Source organism: Hydractinia symbiolongicarpus, chromosome 2 (genome assembly GCF_029227915.1).
Source record: "Hydractinia symbiolongicarpus strain clone_291-10 chromosome 2, HSymV2.1, whole genome shotgun sequence".
Lineage (NCBI taxonomy): Eukaryota > Metazoa > Cnidaria > Hydrozoa > Anthoathecata > Hydractiniidae > Hydractinia > Hydractinia symbiolongicarpus.
In genome coordinates, this window is record NC_079876.1 from 14,185,653 (window position 1) to 14,199,069 (window position 13,417).

Here is a 13,417-nt window from a genome sequence, read left to right on the forward strand (position 1 = left end):
ATAGTATTGGACGTTTACAAAGATTACAAAGAAAAGTTATACCTTGTAACGAGTCTAATGATGGTTTTTTTGATGAACTTTGAGAGCTATAAAAATTCGGAAACTAATCTTCAGAATGACCCAAAAACTCAATAAAACATTACACATACATTTTCACATTACAAACATATTATCACACAACGAATAAAATAATTAAATCAAAAACGTACGTGTTTCCACTTTCTTCATAAAAAGGTTCACAAATGTGCCTTGTCGTTACTAGTAAAGTTTATTGCAGTATCTGCACAGGATTCAAGACTGTTTACAAAAATAAAGGAGATTGTGCAGAGGTTGAAACCTACAGTTCAAAGCACCTTGCACAGACATCTATCTTTCGAAGCTCAACGTGAACAAGCTGACATCTTGAACATATTGGATGAGCATGGTGATCTGGATAGTACGTCAATGTTTTTTGTTTTAGCCTCTTTTTTTTTTTTTGGGGGGGGGAAAGGTTTGCAGACTTGAGTAAATCTTTTCCTGGTTTTCAAGACACAGTACCTTTTTTTAAATATTTTCAAAATGTTGTTTTTACTGTTTTTCGAAAATGTTATTTTGTGAAGGGAAGTAATTATTCAGTGTAAAATTTGTTTTTGCTCTGATTAGCTAAAACATTTTGCAAAATATGCTGCTGACAGCCACTTCTGAAATAACTCTGATACACCTAGGTTCACAAGAATTTAATGGTGTCTACATTAACTGGTTAAATAAGATAGTGATGAGAAGCTAAAACACATACATTTCACCTCCTTGCCTTTGGCTTAGTGCCAGTACCTTTTGCAGTCAATTTCATTCTTCTTATTTGCAAAAATTACTTAAGTAGCAAATACTACTTCCCTTATGTACTCTATGAATGATAGTAAAAAAACAAACTACTTCACAGTAAAAAAAAACTAGCTTAAGTAATCAGGAATTATTACGTTTGGTTTAGGTCATCGTAGTGTAGAGAGAGATTTAAACAATTCTTCTGAGCGAGAAGAAGAAGACGAGCAGGCAGGTGCTGTAGCTGCACCAAGTAGTATATTAACACCACCAGGCTCCCCACACCCTCATAAACTTAGTCCACCAAGATCTGCTTATGATCCTCGTTTGAAATGTGTTCAGCAAATAGAGGATGACGAAGCAGCAGCCTTAGCGATAGCGTTGGGTAAATCACTGCGACCAGAGAATGTAGTGCCTGAACAGTTGATACCTACAGATGATTTGACGCTGGTTCATATACAACCAGGGGTGAGTATCACACTATTATTATTACATAATGTAAAATGTCATCCAACTTCCCGCGCCCTATTGCATTTCAATACTAGAGAGCTTACAATAGTGTTAAGTCTTGAGTCAGTGTTGTTGGTGATATTTTTGTTAAATATTAGTTATGAATACGTTGACATGCCATTCCTCAAATCGGCGCCTAATGAAAATGAAAGTAAATAGGGAGAAATTCCAAATTGGTAGGAAATGCCAAATTTGTAGGAAAATAGAATTTATTAGCTTGATGCTTGAGTGTCCGATTTCATAAATGAATAAGTATTTGTACTCCTATTTGATGTGAGTACATTCTCTCAGTCAGATTTACTAATTTGTAGTACTATTTTTCATGTACTAGGGAAAAGAGGAAGAGATTTGTCACTCCAAAAACGTTTACCTAGAGAATGTACATTGGAAGAAAGGTGGGCTACTGGGAACAGGTGCTTTTTCATCATGCTTTGAAGCCATGGATTTTAAAAGTGGACGTATAATGGCAGTAAAACAGGTAATATGTTCCCTATGAAAGTATATCAGCATGTAAATTGGGTAGCTATTCCGTAATAACTTTTGTTATTAAAATCATCTCATTTTACTTTCAAATTTCAATGCAAAATCATATTACAATACGTGTATACGTCTACCTGTCTGTTACGCAAAATGGTAACCACAGTAGGGAGACACACGAAATGCGGTTAATAAAGGACGGGCAAAGTCTTGGATTTATCCACAGGTTACCGACTAGTTTCAATAAAATTGCCAACAAGAAAGAAAAAAACTTATTTGGACCTTATTAAAATGTTAATCACTTTTGCAGTGGTCAACCTTTTACCTACAGAAATATTTTAATTTTCAAAAACAATATTTTCACTGTAGATATCTTTCTGTCGAAACACAGAGGAAGAACAAATCAAAGTACACGAGGTCGTGCTAGAAGAGATAGCTCTCATGCATCGTTTGAAACACCCACACATTGTGGCTTGTCTTGGTGCGACACAGCATAATGGACATTATAATCTCTTTCTGGAGCTCATGGCTGGTAAGTCATACATGCAAAAGATGACAAACTGTCTCTGACTAACTTTCTCTACTCTTGGTAATTCACCTAGGGAGACAACACCAAATTTTCAAAACCCAAGGAATTCCTTTTGACTGAGAAGTCAGAACAAGTCAAATGCATTCCATATATCAAAAGCCAACACTTTTTGCTTTAAAAAAATTAGCACTAGCAATTAGCAATTTCGTAACTTTGTTTACCTTCAGGTGGTTCAATATCTAGCTTGCTTTCCCGATTTGGGGCTTTCCGGGAAACAGTGGTTTTAAGTTATACCAAACAGATCATACAAGCTGTAGCTTATCTTCATCAGAACCATACGTTGCACCGAGATTTAAAAGGCGCGAACATACTAGTAGGCAGTACTGGTCAGATTGTTAAACTCAGCGACTTTGGTACTGCAGCTAGATTAATGGCACATGGAACTGGGACAAAGGAATTCTGTGGTCAACTATTGGGTACAATACCTTTCATGTCTCCTGAGGTAAAACAAAGCTTTTTTTATAATACTGAATATGAGTAACTGCAGTCGTACAACGTTAATATGAAAATAATGTTCTTTTAATTTTTTTTCTTCCAGTAGTTACAACAATTTGCTTAAACTAAGCGCATGCACTAAGCCCTACGTAGCTATACCTACTTAGCTACTTAGCTATACCTACCTAGCTAATTGGCTATACCTACCAAATATCTGATTAAATACAAAACCAATTCGGACGATCTGTTTGTAAAATTATGTTGCAGGATACCCTTGAAAGAAAAGTCACTAAATTTATATTCAATTTGCCACATACAGCGGTCTTTTGAACTGTGGGCGGGTTGCAGTTACCCACCCCAGCATGAATAGGGTTAACACTATTTATATCAAGTCATGAATTTTAACAACACCCTAATGTCTGGCCTTTAAAATATTATAACCAGCCAATTTTGTATTTTCTTTATAGGATTCCTGCCACTGTAATATATTGTCTTAGGTTGTAATTTTTTTAAAAAACAACATTACAAACCGTTTAGTCTCGATCTATATAATTACAGTAAAACTTGAAAAAATGTATTGAACCTTAGTTTGATGAGATTTAGCTAAAAAAAAACTATTATTCTATTTTTGGCAGAATATCAAGTCATATTAAGTTATGATTGGAATTCAGATTGAGATGAGTTGCTGTCAGTTTAGAATGATGGCTACGCGGATGAGTAATGATGTATGATATGTGTGTTTTTAGGTACTTCGTGGAGAGCACTATGGTAGGAAGTGCGACATCTGGAGCGTAGGGTGTTGTATCATAGAAATGGCTTCCGCTACTCTACCATGGGGTGCGCAACAGATGGATAATCATTTGGCACTGATGTTTAAGGTAAAAAGACTTTTTGTAACGTAGACGTGCAAGGGTATTTAACTAACAATTGCTTAACTATGTTAAGGAGTTTTGTAAATGCGCTACAGTGGAACCTTTATTAACGGACACCTCTTCTCAACGTATAACTCTCACAGAAGGCACCTTTCCACAACGGTCAGCTCATCACAACGGTCACCGTCAGAACGGTCAACTCTGCACAACGGTCACCTCTGCATAACGGTCACCTCTGCACAACCATCACCTCCTCGACGGTCACTTTTCCACAACAGCCACCTCCCCAAAACGGCCGGTCGCCCTTCAGAACGGTCGGTCCCATCTCCAGAACAGTCCTTTCCCCAGGAACGGTCCCATCTCCAGAACGGTCCCCTCTCCACAAAAGATATAATGGGCGGATAGTAATGGGACTATAAATATACTCCCATCAGAAAATAGCTATACCCTTGAAGGTTAATATATCTCTGAAAATTTTTAGACCGATCCGGCCAGTCCTTATAGTTATAATCTGTAAGAATTTTAAACGCACCTAACTATATAATTATAACCTTTATTTTTCTAGATCGCCAGCGCTTCATCTGCACCGTTGATACCAGCACGCTTAGGACCTGGCTTGCGAGATCTCACCTTAAGGTGTTTAGAGCTCAAAGAAACTGAAAGACCGACCGCCGACGAGTTGTTGAGACATGCAGTTTTTCGTGTATGAAACACGCGATTTATATGTTGCTACTGCGATTAAAACAAGAGTATAAAAAAAGGAAAACCTTTCTACCATTATAAGAGCGTAACTTCTTAGAGAATTTGAATGTTTTCAGCACTTTAAGATTAATACCTTTTCGTATCTCGTATTTTAGCGTCCAATCCTCCTCGCAATATCATGTCACGTTTGAGTTGGCATATGTTTATAAGATATTTTAAAGAGTGTTTTGTTCTGTGTAGGACAAATATTTTATGATTGAATTTATTTTTAAATGTATATATATATCTACAAAACGTTTAACATTTCTATTATAATATATTTGATGTATTACTTTTTTGCGAGAAGGAACTTTCGCGAAGGGAAAAAATATACGCGAAATTGTCTTGCGCGATAACGCGATAAAAAAGCAAAAAAGAAAAGGATTTTGTACTACGCTTTATCCAAAACATTGCGCCTCAGTCCTAATTTTAGTTTTGAAATATCAGAACTTAGCATTAGATTTAGAAGGACTTACATGTTCTTTGAGGATACAAAAGAAATATATTTACATTTTTGCGGGAAGTTTTTTTCGTAGACGAAAGTTGAACGAGAAAATAATTTTTTAACCCGTATTGTACTGTTTCACATTTTCGCGCATATTTTCGCGTGCGATGTTTTAACTGCAAAAAGATCTTCAGACTAAATGTGATTTTTGCAGGGCACATAAGGAGAGTAATTATTCGAAGATTTTGTCGAAGACTTAAAAAAGCCAACTCTCCTTCGTCATTGGAAAGTAATCTAAAAGGCCAAGCTCGACCCCAGCACCTTTACCGTGGCGGCGAACTATCAGGAAGCGCAGAGCCGTTGAGAAGCAATTAGTCCTGGGGCAATGTTGTTAAATAGCTGGTAACCCCGAAAGGAGCAACAAGTGCCAGTTTTTAAATTGCCTTCATAACGTAAGTTAACTGCTGACTTGGGTTAAAACATTAGTGATTAGCGGTGCGTGCCTTTTGGTTCGCTTCGTAATCACAAGGTCCGTCGTTCGGTGTATACATTCAAAAAACAGGACCTACATTGATAACAGTTTCCAACACAATGGCTATCCTGTATAAATATTCGGATTATTAATAATAAGAGAGAATGCATAACCAAACACAACACTACAGAATAAAGTGTTTTTTATTATTTCATTTTATTTGGCTGATTCGCATCTTTTCTCGCTAAGAAATGTACATGCGATTTCTATCTCGTTGTGATGTTTAGGTGGTTTGAAAAAATGCGATATGTTGTTTGATGGTGTGGTGCTTGTTCCTGGCTGTTATCTGGCCGTGTATGATCAGGTATGGATTTGCATCGTATGGCCAGGACTTCATAACTTGCATGTTATTCGCCGTGGCCCACAATTTACTGTGTGGTGGCCAATAAGTGTGGGATTGCACACGACGGATGACACGCAAGTTATGAAGTCCTGGCCATTGAACATTAGTTTTGCTGAAGGGTAGTCATCTTGCAACCTCGTCCAAAGGTCTCCTTTTTTCTTTGTGAAAATCTCGTACAGCGCGAGAAGAAATAGCCCTGGCACCGCAGATTATAATTTCTCTCGTTTAACCGCAATATTACTAAAGCCATCAAGAGGATATCGAGGTCATAGAAAATCAATGTGCGAGTTACAACATCTTCGAGTATACCTTCCATGCGCTATCTAGCTGTGGAGAAATAAAACGAAACAACGATACATATTTTGTTTAAAAGAATCCAATTTACATTGGAAAAAATCGATTCCTTAAAGTGTTTTAATTCTAAACCTAATGAAGTACAGTGTTTGGAATTTTTATTACTGGGTCGTGATGTTACCGAATGGATTTGGGAAATCTCTTATTCATCACAGCTCACTGCCTTATTTTATTCCAACAAGATATGAAAAAAATATTGTTATAGGCAGTCCATTACATTCCCTTATAAGGGATCAAATTTAAGTGCTCTCAACAAGAGGCATGACAGCAGAGGTACTAACCCAACTTCAAGAAAAACAAAAATCCTTGTTTGCAGTAGAGAAAACAGATTGTGAGGAACTTGGTATGTTAAAGAAAAATACAAAAGCATCCATATTAAATGGGAATTTTGATTACCTGTTTGGCCATCGCGAGCCTCTGCTTTCATTTGATGGTGGGACTTGAATAATAAAAAGTATATATACCTACCATATGCATATAGTTATATGAAATTTTTTTTACTAAAATCTATCTATATACTTATACAAAATAAGTACAAGGTTAAAATTTAATATATCTAAACATATGTCAATTTTAGATGTAAAATAAATATTTCTTTTTTTAAAGAAACTGTCAAGCATTATCTAAGTCCTGGTTAGACTCCGGTAATAGACAATTCAGGAAGCATTGTGAGTGTAGGAAAGTTGGCAATCTGTCTATTGGTAGGCTGTTCAGGCTATTTTTAACAACATCGTTGTTTGCTTAGCTTATATGTTAACGTAAAAGAGCTATTATTGTGCTTTCCAACGAGGGGTCACTCACCCTTCTAACATTTTTCGTTCCAAAGTTATGAAGATTTGAAGATACCTAATTGGAGTAAAAAATTAGACAAATTCCTGCGCATTCCTCCATATAAACTCTGGCAATATTTTCGGCCCCAATAAGCGTTTTTTGGTGCTCTGAAAAAGGTCAAAATGATGGTATGATGCAGATCAGCATAGTTCGCTAAAAAATTATCGAGTTAAGCTAAAATTTGGTATAAATACAGAGAAAGATAAGTACTATATGATTAGGTCGTATATTTTACCAAATGCTATTGCGCATGCGCAAAATTACATTACCAAATATGGTCATAAATTTTAGAAATATAACAGGAAATCGTCAATAAAACACACGCAAATGCATAACTAGGCTACTTAAAATACCACTTAGTTTAAAAATAAATTATAAGGTATCACGTGATCCTTCAAGAAGTACATTTTACGGACCAGATTCTTTGTAATTTCCAGACCAGGCGCAAAATATGTCCAAAATAGCAAAAACGATCATATAAAAAATGCGAATATTATTAAAGAGACATAATAGTATGATCACTACTTATCAAAATAAATTATATATATAAAGTACCATGTTAAAACTCGAAATGTATATTTTACAGACCAGATTTAGTGTAATTTACAGACTTGACAAAAAAAGACCAAAATCGTGAAAAATCATTGACTACGTGTGTAAATATGAATAATTAGGATGGTTTTTAGGTCTCTCAGTTAAGGAAAACACAATTATGAGGTATCACGTGATCCTTTAATAAATACATTTTACAGACCACATTTTTTGTAATTTACAGACCAAAAATATAACCAAAACAGGAAAAACTTCTCAAGGAAATGTGGGAGCAGAAAAAAATCAGAATAGAATAACTATTTTTTTTAAAAAAAAGTGGGAGTGTCATGAGATATTCTGAAAGTATATTCTATAGACCAGATTCTTTGTAATTTCCAGACTAATGCAAAATATGCTCAAAAAAAGCAAAAACAGTCAAACAAAAAGTGCAAATAAATAGGCATGATAGTATGACCAACACTTATCAAAATAAATTATATGAAGTATCATGTTAAATCTCAATTGGATAAAATAAAATATATAATTGCTAGCAAAATATATTGTGCTGTTTCGTTATATCTCCAATTTACAGACCAGACCCCAACATAAGTGAAAAAGCAACCACAACCTATGAAAATTAAAACAAAAATGTTTATTGCTGCATAATCAAAAAAAATGTTTTTCCTACCACTAAAAAACAACAACATTGAAAGAACTCTTAACATGCAGGGCTCATAACAATCACCACTACTAAATGACTTGAAAATACTGGAAATAATCTATCACTAAATAAATCGTAACTAAATAACAAAAAGATCTCCTTTTTCCAAATCTATAAGCAAGGGGAAAGACCAAATATTATCAGGCTCGTTATCATATTTCGGACTTCGTCTTCAGCTTTTTCTAATGCATCACTTTGCTTTTCAAACTTTTGCTTTAACAATTGTAATTCTTTCGCTGCTAAGTTCAAATCATTTTTATTTTTCTGAACAATACTCTTTGTTTCTATGTCTAACGTTTTCATACCATTAAGTGCCTCTAAATATTGTTGTTCTACCAATTCCAACTGTTCCTCTTGTCAATGTGTCACTTCCATTTTTCGTTTTAAATTTTTATTCTTTTTTTTTGATGACACTAAGCTCCAATACAAGACTCTTTTCCTTTTCTGTTTTTGTTGAATTTAATGACCTGTCTAAACTGTCTTCCCTTTTTGGTATTACAAACTCTTGTGCAAAAACACCTTCCTGTCCTTTTTTTTCTTTGCTTTTCTTAACAGTTTAATTCTTTGAATTAACCTTGTAATTTTATTATACAAAGCAACTCGACTGCAATTACTAACATCAATTTTAAACTTCTGTGAGAATGATTCACAAACTTCAACAATGCTTAATTGATTTAACTTCATTCATATATTTCACTATTAGTTATTTTTATGGCAGCCATTATAACTTACTTGATCATCTAACACTAATAATTACACTGAAATAAAATAAAAGCACTTTGCATAACAGAGTAAGGAAAAACTTTAATATGAATTGTTACTGTATAAATAAACGATACCTGCATATCGTAACCATATATTTAGGCCATGGTGGCCAGACACAAGTCTGTATCATACTGAATTTTGCTAGTGTTAGCTAGCTAGCATTAAATGTGCGTGCTTTTCTGGCTAGGATTTTTCTTCCTTCAAAACACAATGTAAGAAAGGATAAAAAGTTGTATTAGAGCAAGTCATAACAACCTAGCTAGCTAGCTAGACTGTATTTAACATAATTTTACAATGCTTAATTTTGAGTGTAAAATTATATCTGAGCAGTAACTTCTTAACTGTTGGCTAAAATCAACAAAATAAACACCTGTACTTGGCACATGGTTTAGCTTTTATTAACTAACTAACTAACTAACCAACTAAATAACTAACTAGCTTTCAAACTTTATTTAGTATATTCTAGAAATGGAGGCAAAAAGGGGCGCCCACAAAAAAAAAAAAAAAAAGGATAAAGAAAAAAACTTTGTTTTCTTTGTTAAAACATTGCGTTGTTGTAAAAACTCTTATACAAACTTACAAAAGTGTCATTGAAGAGTGTTTCCCTGAGTGAAAATCAAAAAATAGTTAAAATCTAGTACTTTTTCTCAAAATATGAAGTTTTTATTTACCTGATTTTTTTACTTCCTCAAACAGAAACCGGGATTTTCATCTTTGTTTACCTCAGAAAATCATCTACCTTTGCATAGGTACCCAACATAAACCGGCCTAAATTGGTTTAGTGCAAGAAAAGTACCCAAATGCTAAGGTTCCCATACGCTCACCTTTAAAAATTTTGAAGTTCTCAATTTCCGCCGCGCTGAGATTTTTTTTGACGGCAAGAATTGTCACGTGACTGAACAGCCTACTATTGGCCATGCTTTGAACGTGCTTATCAGACAGCAATATTAGGAAAGCATATGAAAAAACTGCTTATAAAATATGGCGGGTAATATTATGGAAGGCGGACAAAAGTAGTAAATTTGACACCCAATTAGATAACGATAATCCGTTCAATGCTAGGGCTATTCGCCGTCCGTCCAAGACTGTCACAAGAGAAAAAGAGCCCTGGGGACGAAGTTGGGTCACGTTGTTGCGTGTGGGTTTGCGCGTAGGGAGCATAGGAAAGTTTTCCAGAGTAGTAAAAATTTAAACTTTCGTATGTCTTGGTGAATAGCCGTGATTGGTGCACTTAAAAGTTAACCATGGTAGGCAACCTCGTCCCCAGGGACTTTTATCATTTTGACATCGGAGGCTGGTGGTGTTTAGCCGTAAAAAGCAAGCGATAACGGCTTTGACATAGGCAACAAACCCTGGGGGACGAGGATGCCATGGTAGGTTTGAACTACAAGTGTGATCGATACGATATAGTGGTGGAAAAGGAAATTGCAAACCCTAATTGTATCGGGCCAATAGCTCAGTTGGCACTAAGACTAAATGCTGCTTGTCCGAATTCTGCTTGGTTCAGGTTTCTATTGCCATCAATAGATATCACCTCGACTACTGAAATTTATATAATGTGTACATTACATAATTTTTTTGTAGCCACGCGGATAAAAAAAGTCGGCAAAATTAATTGATACCGTTAATACGGCCGGCAACGTGCCCGCATAATGTCGTTGGTGTCCGCGTAAGTATAATATAAATACAACCTTCTCCCCAGGACTTGTTTTTATAATTAAGTTAGACGGCCGTCGAAAATATAGAAAGTTTACCAAGTGCTAGGACAAATTGAATAATAATAAGAAGAACTACTAATTCTCTTCAATTATTACAAACAGTCATGATATTTTACAATAAAGAACTTGCATTTGTTTTTACATCTTTTAAACTCTTATGGACGTACGTTATGTGATTGTGAATGATTGTCCATCACAACCAGGCAAAGACTCCCCCGGGAACGAGGTTGCAGAAAAACTATCACGCTTGGCCGGCAATCAATCTAAAGCGTAGTAGTTTTCCTACAATGGATTATGACGGCCAATCGTGCATGGATTAGAAAACAACAACCCACAATGCTATTTTTCGAATCGAAGCAACCTGCACATGAGAGAAAAAAGCAAATGACTGCAAAGAAGCTATTGTTTATTTTCGTTTAGTTTTGGAATCTTAAATTGCTATTTGGTAAAACTATAAGAGTAAAAATATGGACTTTGTAATTAAAAGGTATTCAGCAGCTATCACACAAGTACTTTTTTAACCTTTTTTAAAACAACTCCTTTCCTGACGGATCAAGGTTCAGTCACTAATCCCTCCATTTAGGAGACTTTTAAGGGAAAATTACCTGATCGGAGTCTAATTTTCAAGAAAGGAATTTTATTGTACTCTTTTTGTGAACTAGCACATAATAAGGTTTTGCCAGTCAGCAAATTATGCTATTAAAGCTAGCATACGAATTTGGTGTTTGAAATATTTTGCTTTTAACAGTTTAAATAACCAATTTGCTGCCTATGTAGGATGCAATTGATGCTTAATTAGGAGTTAGTGCAGCCATATTAGGATGTGTAGTTTGTTTATATTGTGGCAGCGTAATTAAAAATTTTTCCCTGACTGTATATAGCTAGATGACTTGCTATCTTAATAAATTTTTGTTTTTATGTTTTTGGCAGGCAAAATAAGACAATTCGATTGGCTAATAATTCTTTTTAGAAGATATGATGGTTAAAAAACTATTTGCCTGCTGGAAAAAAAGGAAACAAAGTTTATAGCAAGTCATCTATAGCTAGCTAGCTAGCTAAATTATTGGATTCAGGTTACCATACTTTCTAATCGTTCTAAAAAAGAAAGACGAGTTTCATTGTGATGTATGTTGTTTATAATTCCAAGACCTCGTAAGCAAATTGACAGGCAAAATCTAAAAACTTTTACCTAGACCATTCTATTCCAAACTTTTAGGTAGAGCCATCTTAATCTTGAAATTAAATTATAGCTTGTATGTAGTTTAAATTTAGAACATTGTCAGTGCAACAATGCTAGTAGCCACAGTGCAAAAGTTTTTAACCATTATGACTTTTTTCACTTAAGGTCTCCATTTTTTTTGCCTGTAAATTTTGTTAATTTTCCCTGCATTTGCAAGAATCCAGCCAGAGAAAATGTAAACATTGAAATTGTCTATTAGAAGCCAAACTTAAAGTTCTAATAATAATAATAATAATAATAAATATTTAAAGTGGCTAGCCCAGAAAATCACAAAAACCTATAGTTAGTGGATTGTTTCCACTGGGGGCCACTAGAACAAAAAAGAAACAAAAAATGATAAACCTTAGACTGCCTCAGCTCAATCAAACATAGTAACATTTATAATCTGTGAAAATTGAAAAGAAAAAGAATAAAAAACAAAAATTAAAAAGTTAAAAAGTGATCTCCATTAGAATTTGCCAAATACATTCGAGATGGAAGTCTTAAACGAAAGCAGACTTCCATCACAGGTCACTTGGTCTGGAAGATTATTCCACACTTTTGCAGCTCTAAATGGGAAGGCTTTTTTGCCAAATTCCGTGTTGACCAAGGGAAGTGTGAACCTGTTTTTTGAAGCTCCTCTTGTTTGATGATTATGACAGTTTTTTGTCAAAAGGAATTTTGAGCGCATGTAATCAGGAGCAATGTGATTCATGGCTTTGAAAACTAATATGGCATCGTTTTTGATGAGTAAATTATTCATTGAATATTCCCTCTCTTTCCCAAGAAAGGTACGGACACATTTTAATCGTTTTTCTAGTTTTCCCAATCTACCTTGGGTGGCACAAGCCCATGCCGAGGAGCAGTAGTGGAAATATGGCATGACAAGTGCATTAATTAAAAGGTTTTTTGTGTGAGGTGTTAAACAGGATGCAATGGTTCTAATTTTAGAATATTTAATTAGTATTTTTCTATTTATGTCATTAATGTGCTTTTCCCATTGCATTTTTTGATCAAATGTTACCCCAAGATATTTAACTTTTTCGCTCCTCTTCAAAGGAATACCCATATAGTTGATAGTTTTGTTCTCAACTTTTTTTAACTGGCTGTGGTTGCCGAAAAAGATTGTTTCAGTTTTGTCCGTATTAATAGTCATTTTGTTATTATTCAGCCAGAGGTCGACTTGCGAAAGTTCTAACTCGACCTGGGAGACAAGGGTATCCAAATTTTTATGAGACGAAATAATTATTGTATCATCTGCATATAGATGGTGGTAGTTTGAATTGATGACAGATTTTAAGTCGTCAATATACAAAAGAAAGAGCAGGGGCCCCAACACAGATCCCTGCGGCACCCCAAAAGCGTCTTCATGAAGCAGATCTGATCCTGTGTCGTTTACAAGAGTCAGCTGCATTCGGCCCGTTAAGTAGGACTCGAACCAGTCAAAGGCAGCATCTCTGATGCCAAAACACCATAGTTTTTTTAACAAAATTTTATGATCAACAGTGTCAAAAGCTTTTTTAAGGTCAATGAGCA

At 35.0% G+C, this 13,417-nt stretch overlaps 1 protein-coding gene and 1 long non-coding RNA gene across 3 annotated transcripts; one reads left to right on the forward strand and one right to left on the reverse strand.

Moving 5' to 3' along the window:
- Positions 1 to 227: 227 nt before the first annotated feature.
- On the forward strand, positions 228 to 4,714 carry LOC130629562 (mitogen-activated protein kinase kinase kinase 1-like). Its single transcript, XM_057442819.1, has 7 exons — positions 228 to 436; positions 968 to 1,266; positions 1,640 to 1,786; positions 2,155 to 2,317; positions 2,542 to 2,816; positions 3,556 to 3,687; positions 4,247 to 4,714. Exons 3-7 carry the CDS (start codon positions 1,748 to 1,750, stop codon positions 4,388 to 4,390), a joined length of 753 nt encoding a protein of 250 aa, XP_057298802.1. The 5' UTR covers positions 228 to 436; positions 968 to 1,266; positions 1,640 to 1,747; the 3' UTR covers positions 4,391 to 4,714.
- Positions 4,715 to 6,561: 1,847 nt separating this feature from the next.
- On the reverse strand, positions 6,562 to 9,850 carry LOC130629563 (uncharacterized). Of its 2 annotated transcripts, none has more exons than XR_008981981.1 (2): positions 9,616 to 9,850; positions 6,562 to 8,086 (listed from the first exon to the last, which is right to left on the reverse strand). It is a non-coding gene; the product is annotated as an uncharacterized LOC130629563 (long non-coding RNA). The 2 variants fall into 2 exon arrangements; XR_008981982.1 differs by having other exon boundaries at positions 9,019 to 9,850.
- Positions 9,851 to 13,417: the final 3,567 nt, after the last annotated feature.

Coding starts and splice junctions, on each gene's coding strand:
- LOC130629562 (XM_057442819.1), top strand. CDS start 1,748: ATGGATTTTAAAAGTGGACGTATAATGGCAGTAAAACAG. Junction 2,318..2,541: donor CTTTCTGGAGCTCATGGCTG/GTAAGTCATACA, acceptor GTTTACCTTCAG/GTGGTTCAATATCTAGCTTG. Junction 2,817..3,555: donor TACCTTTCATGTCTCCTGAG/GTAAAACAAAGC, acceptor GTGTGTTTTTAG/GTACTTCGTGGAGAGCACTA.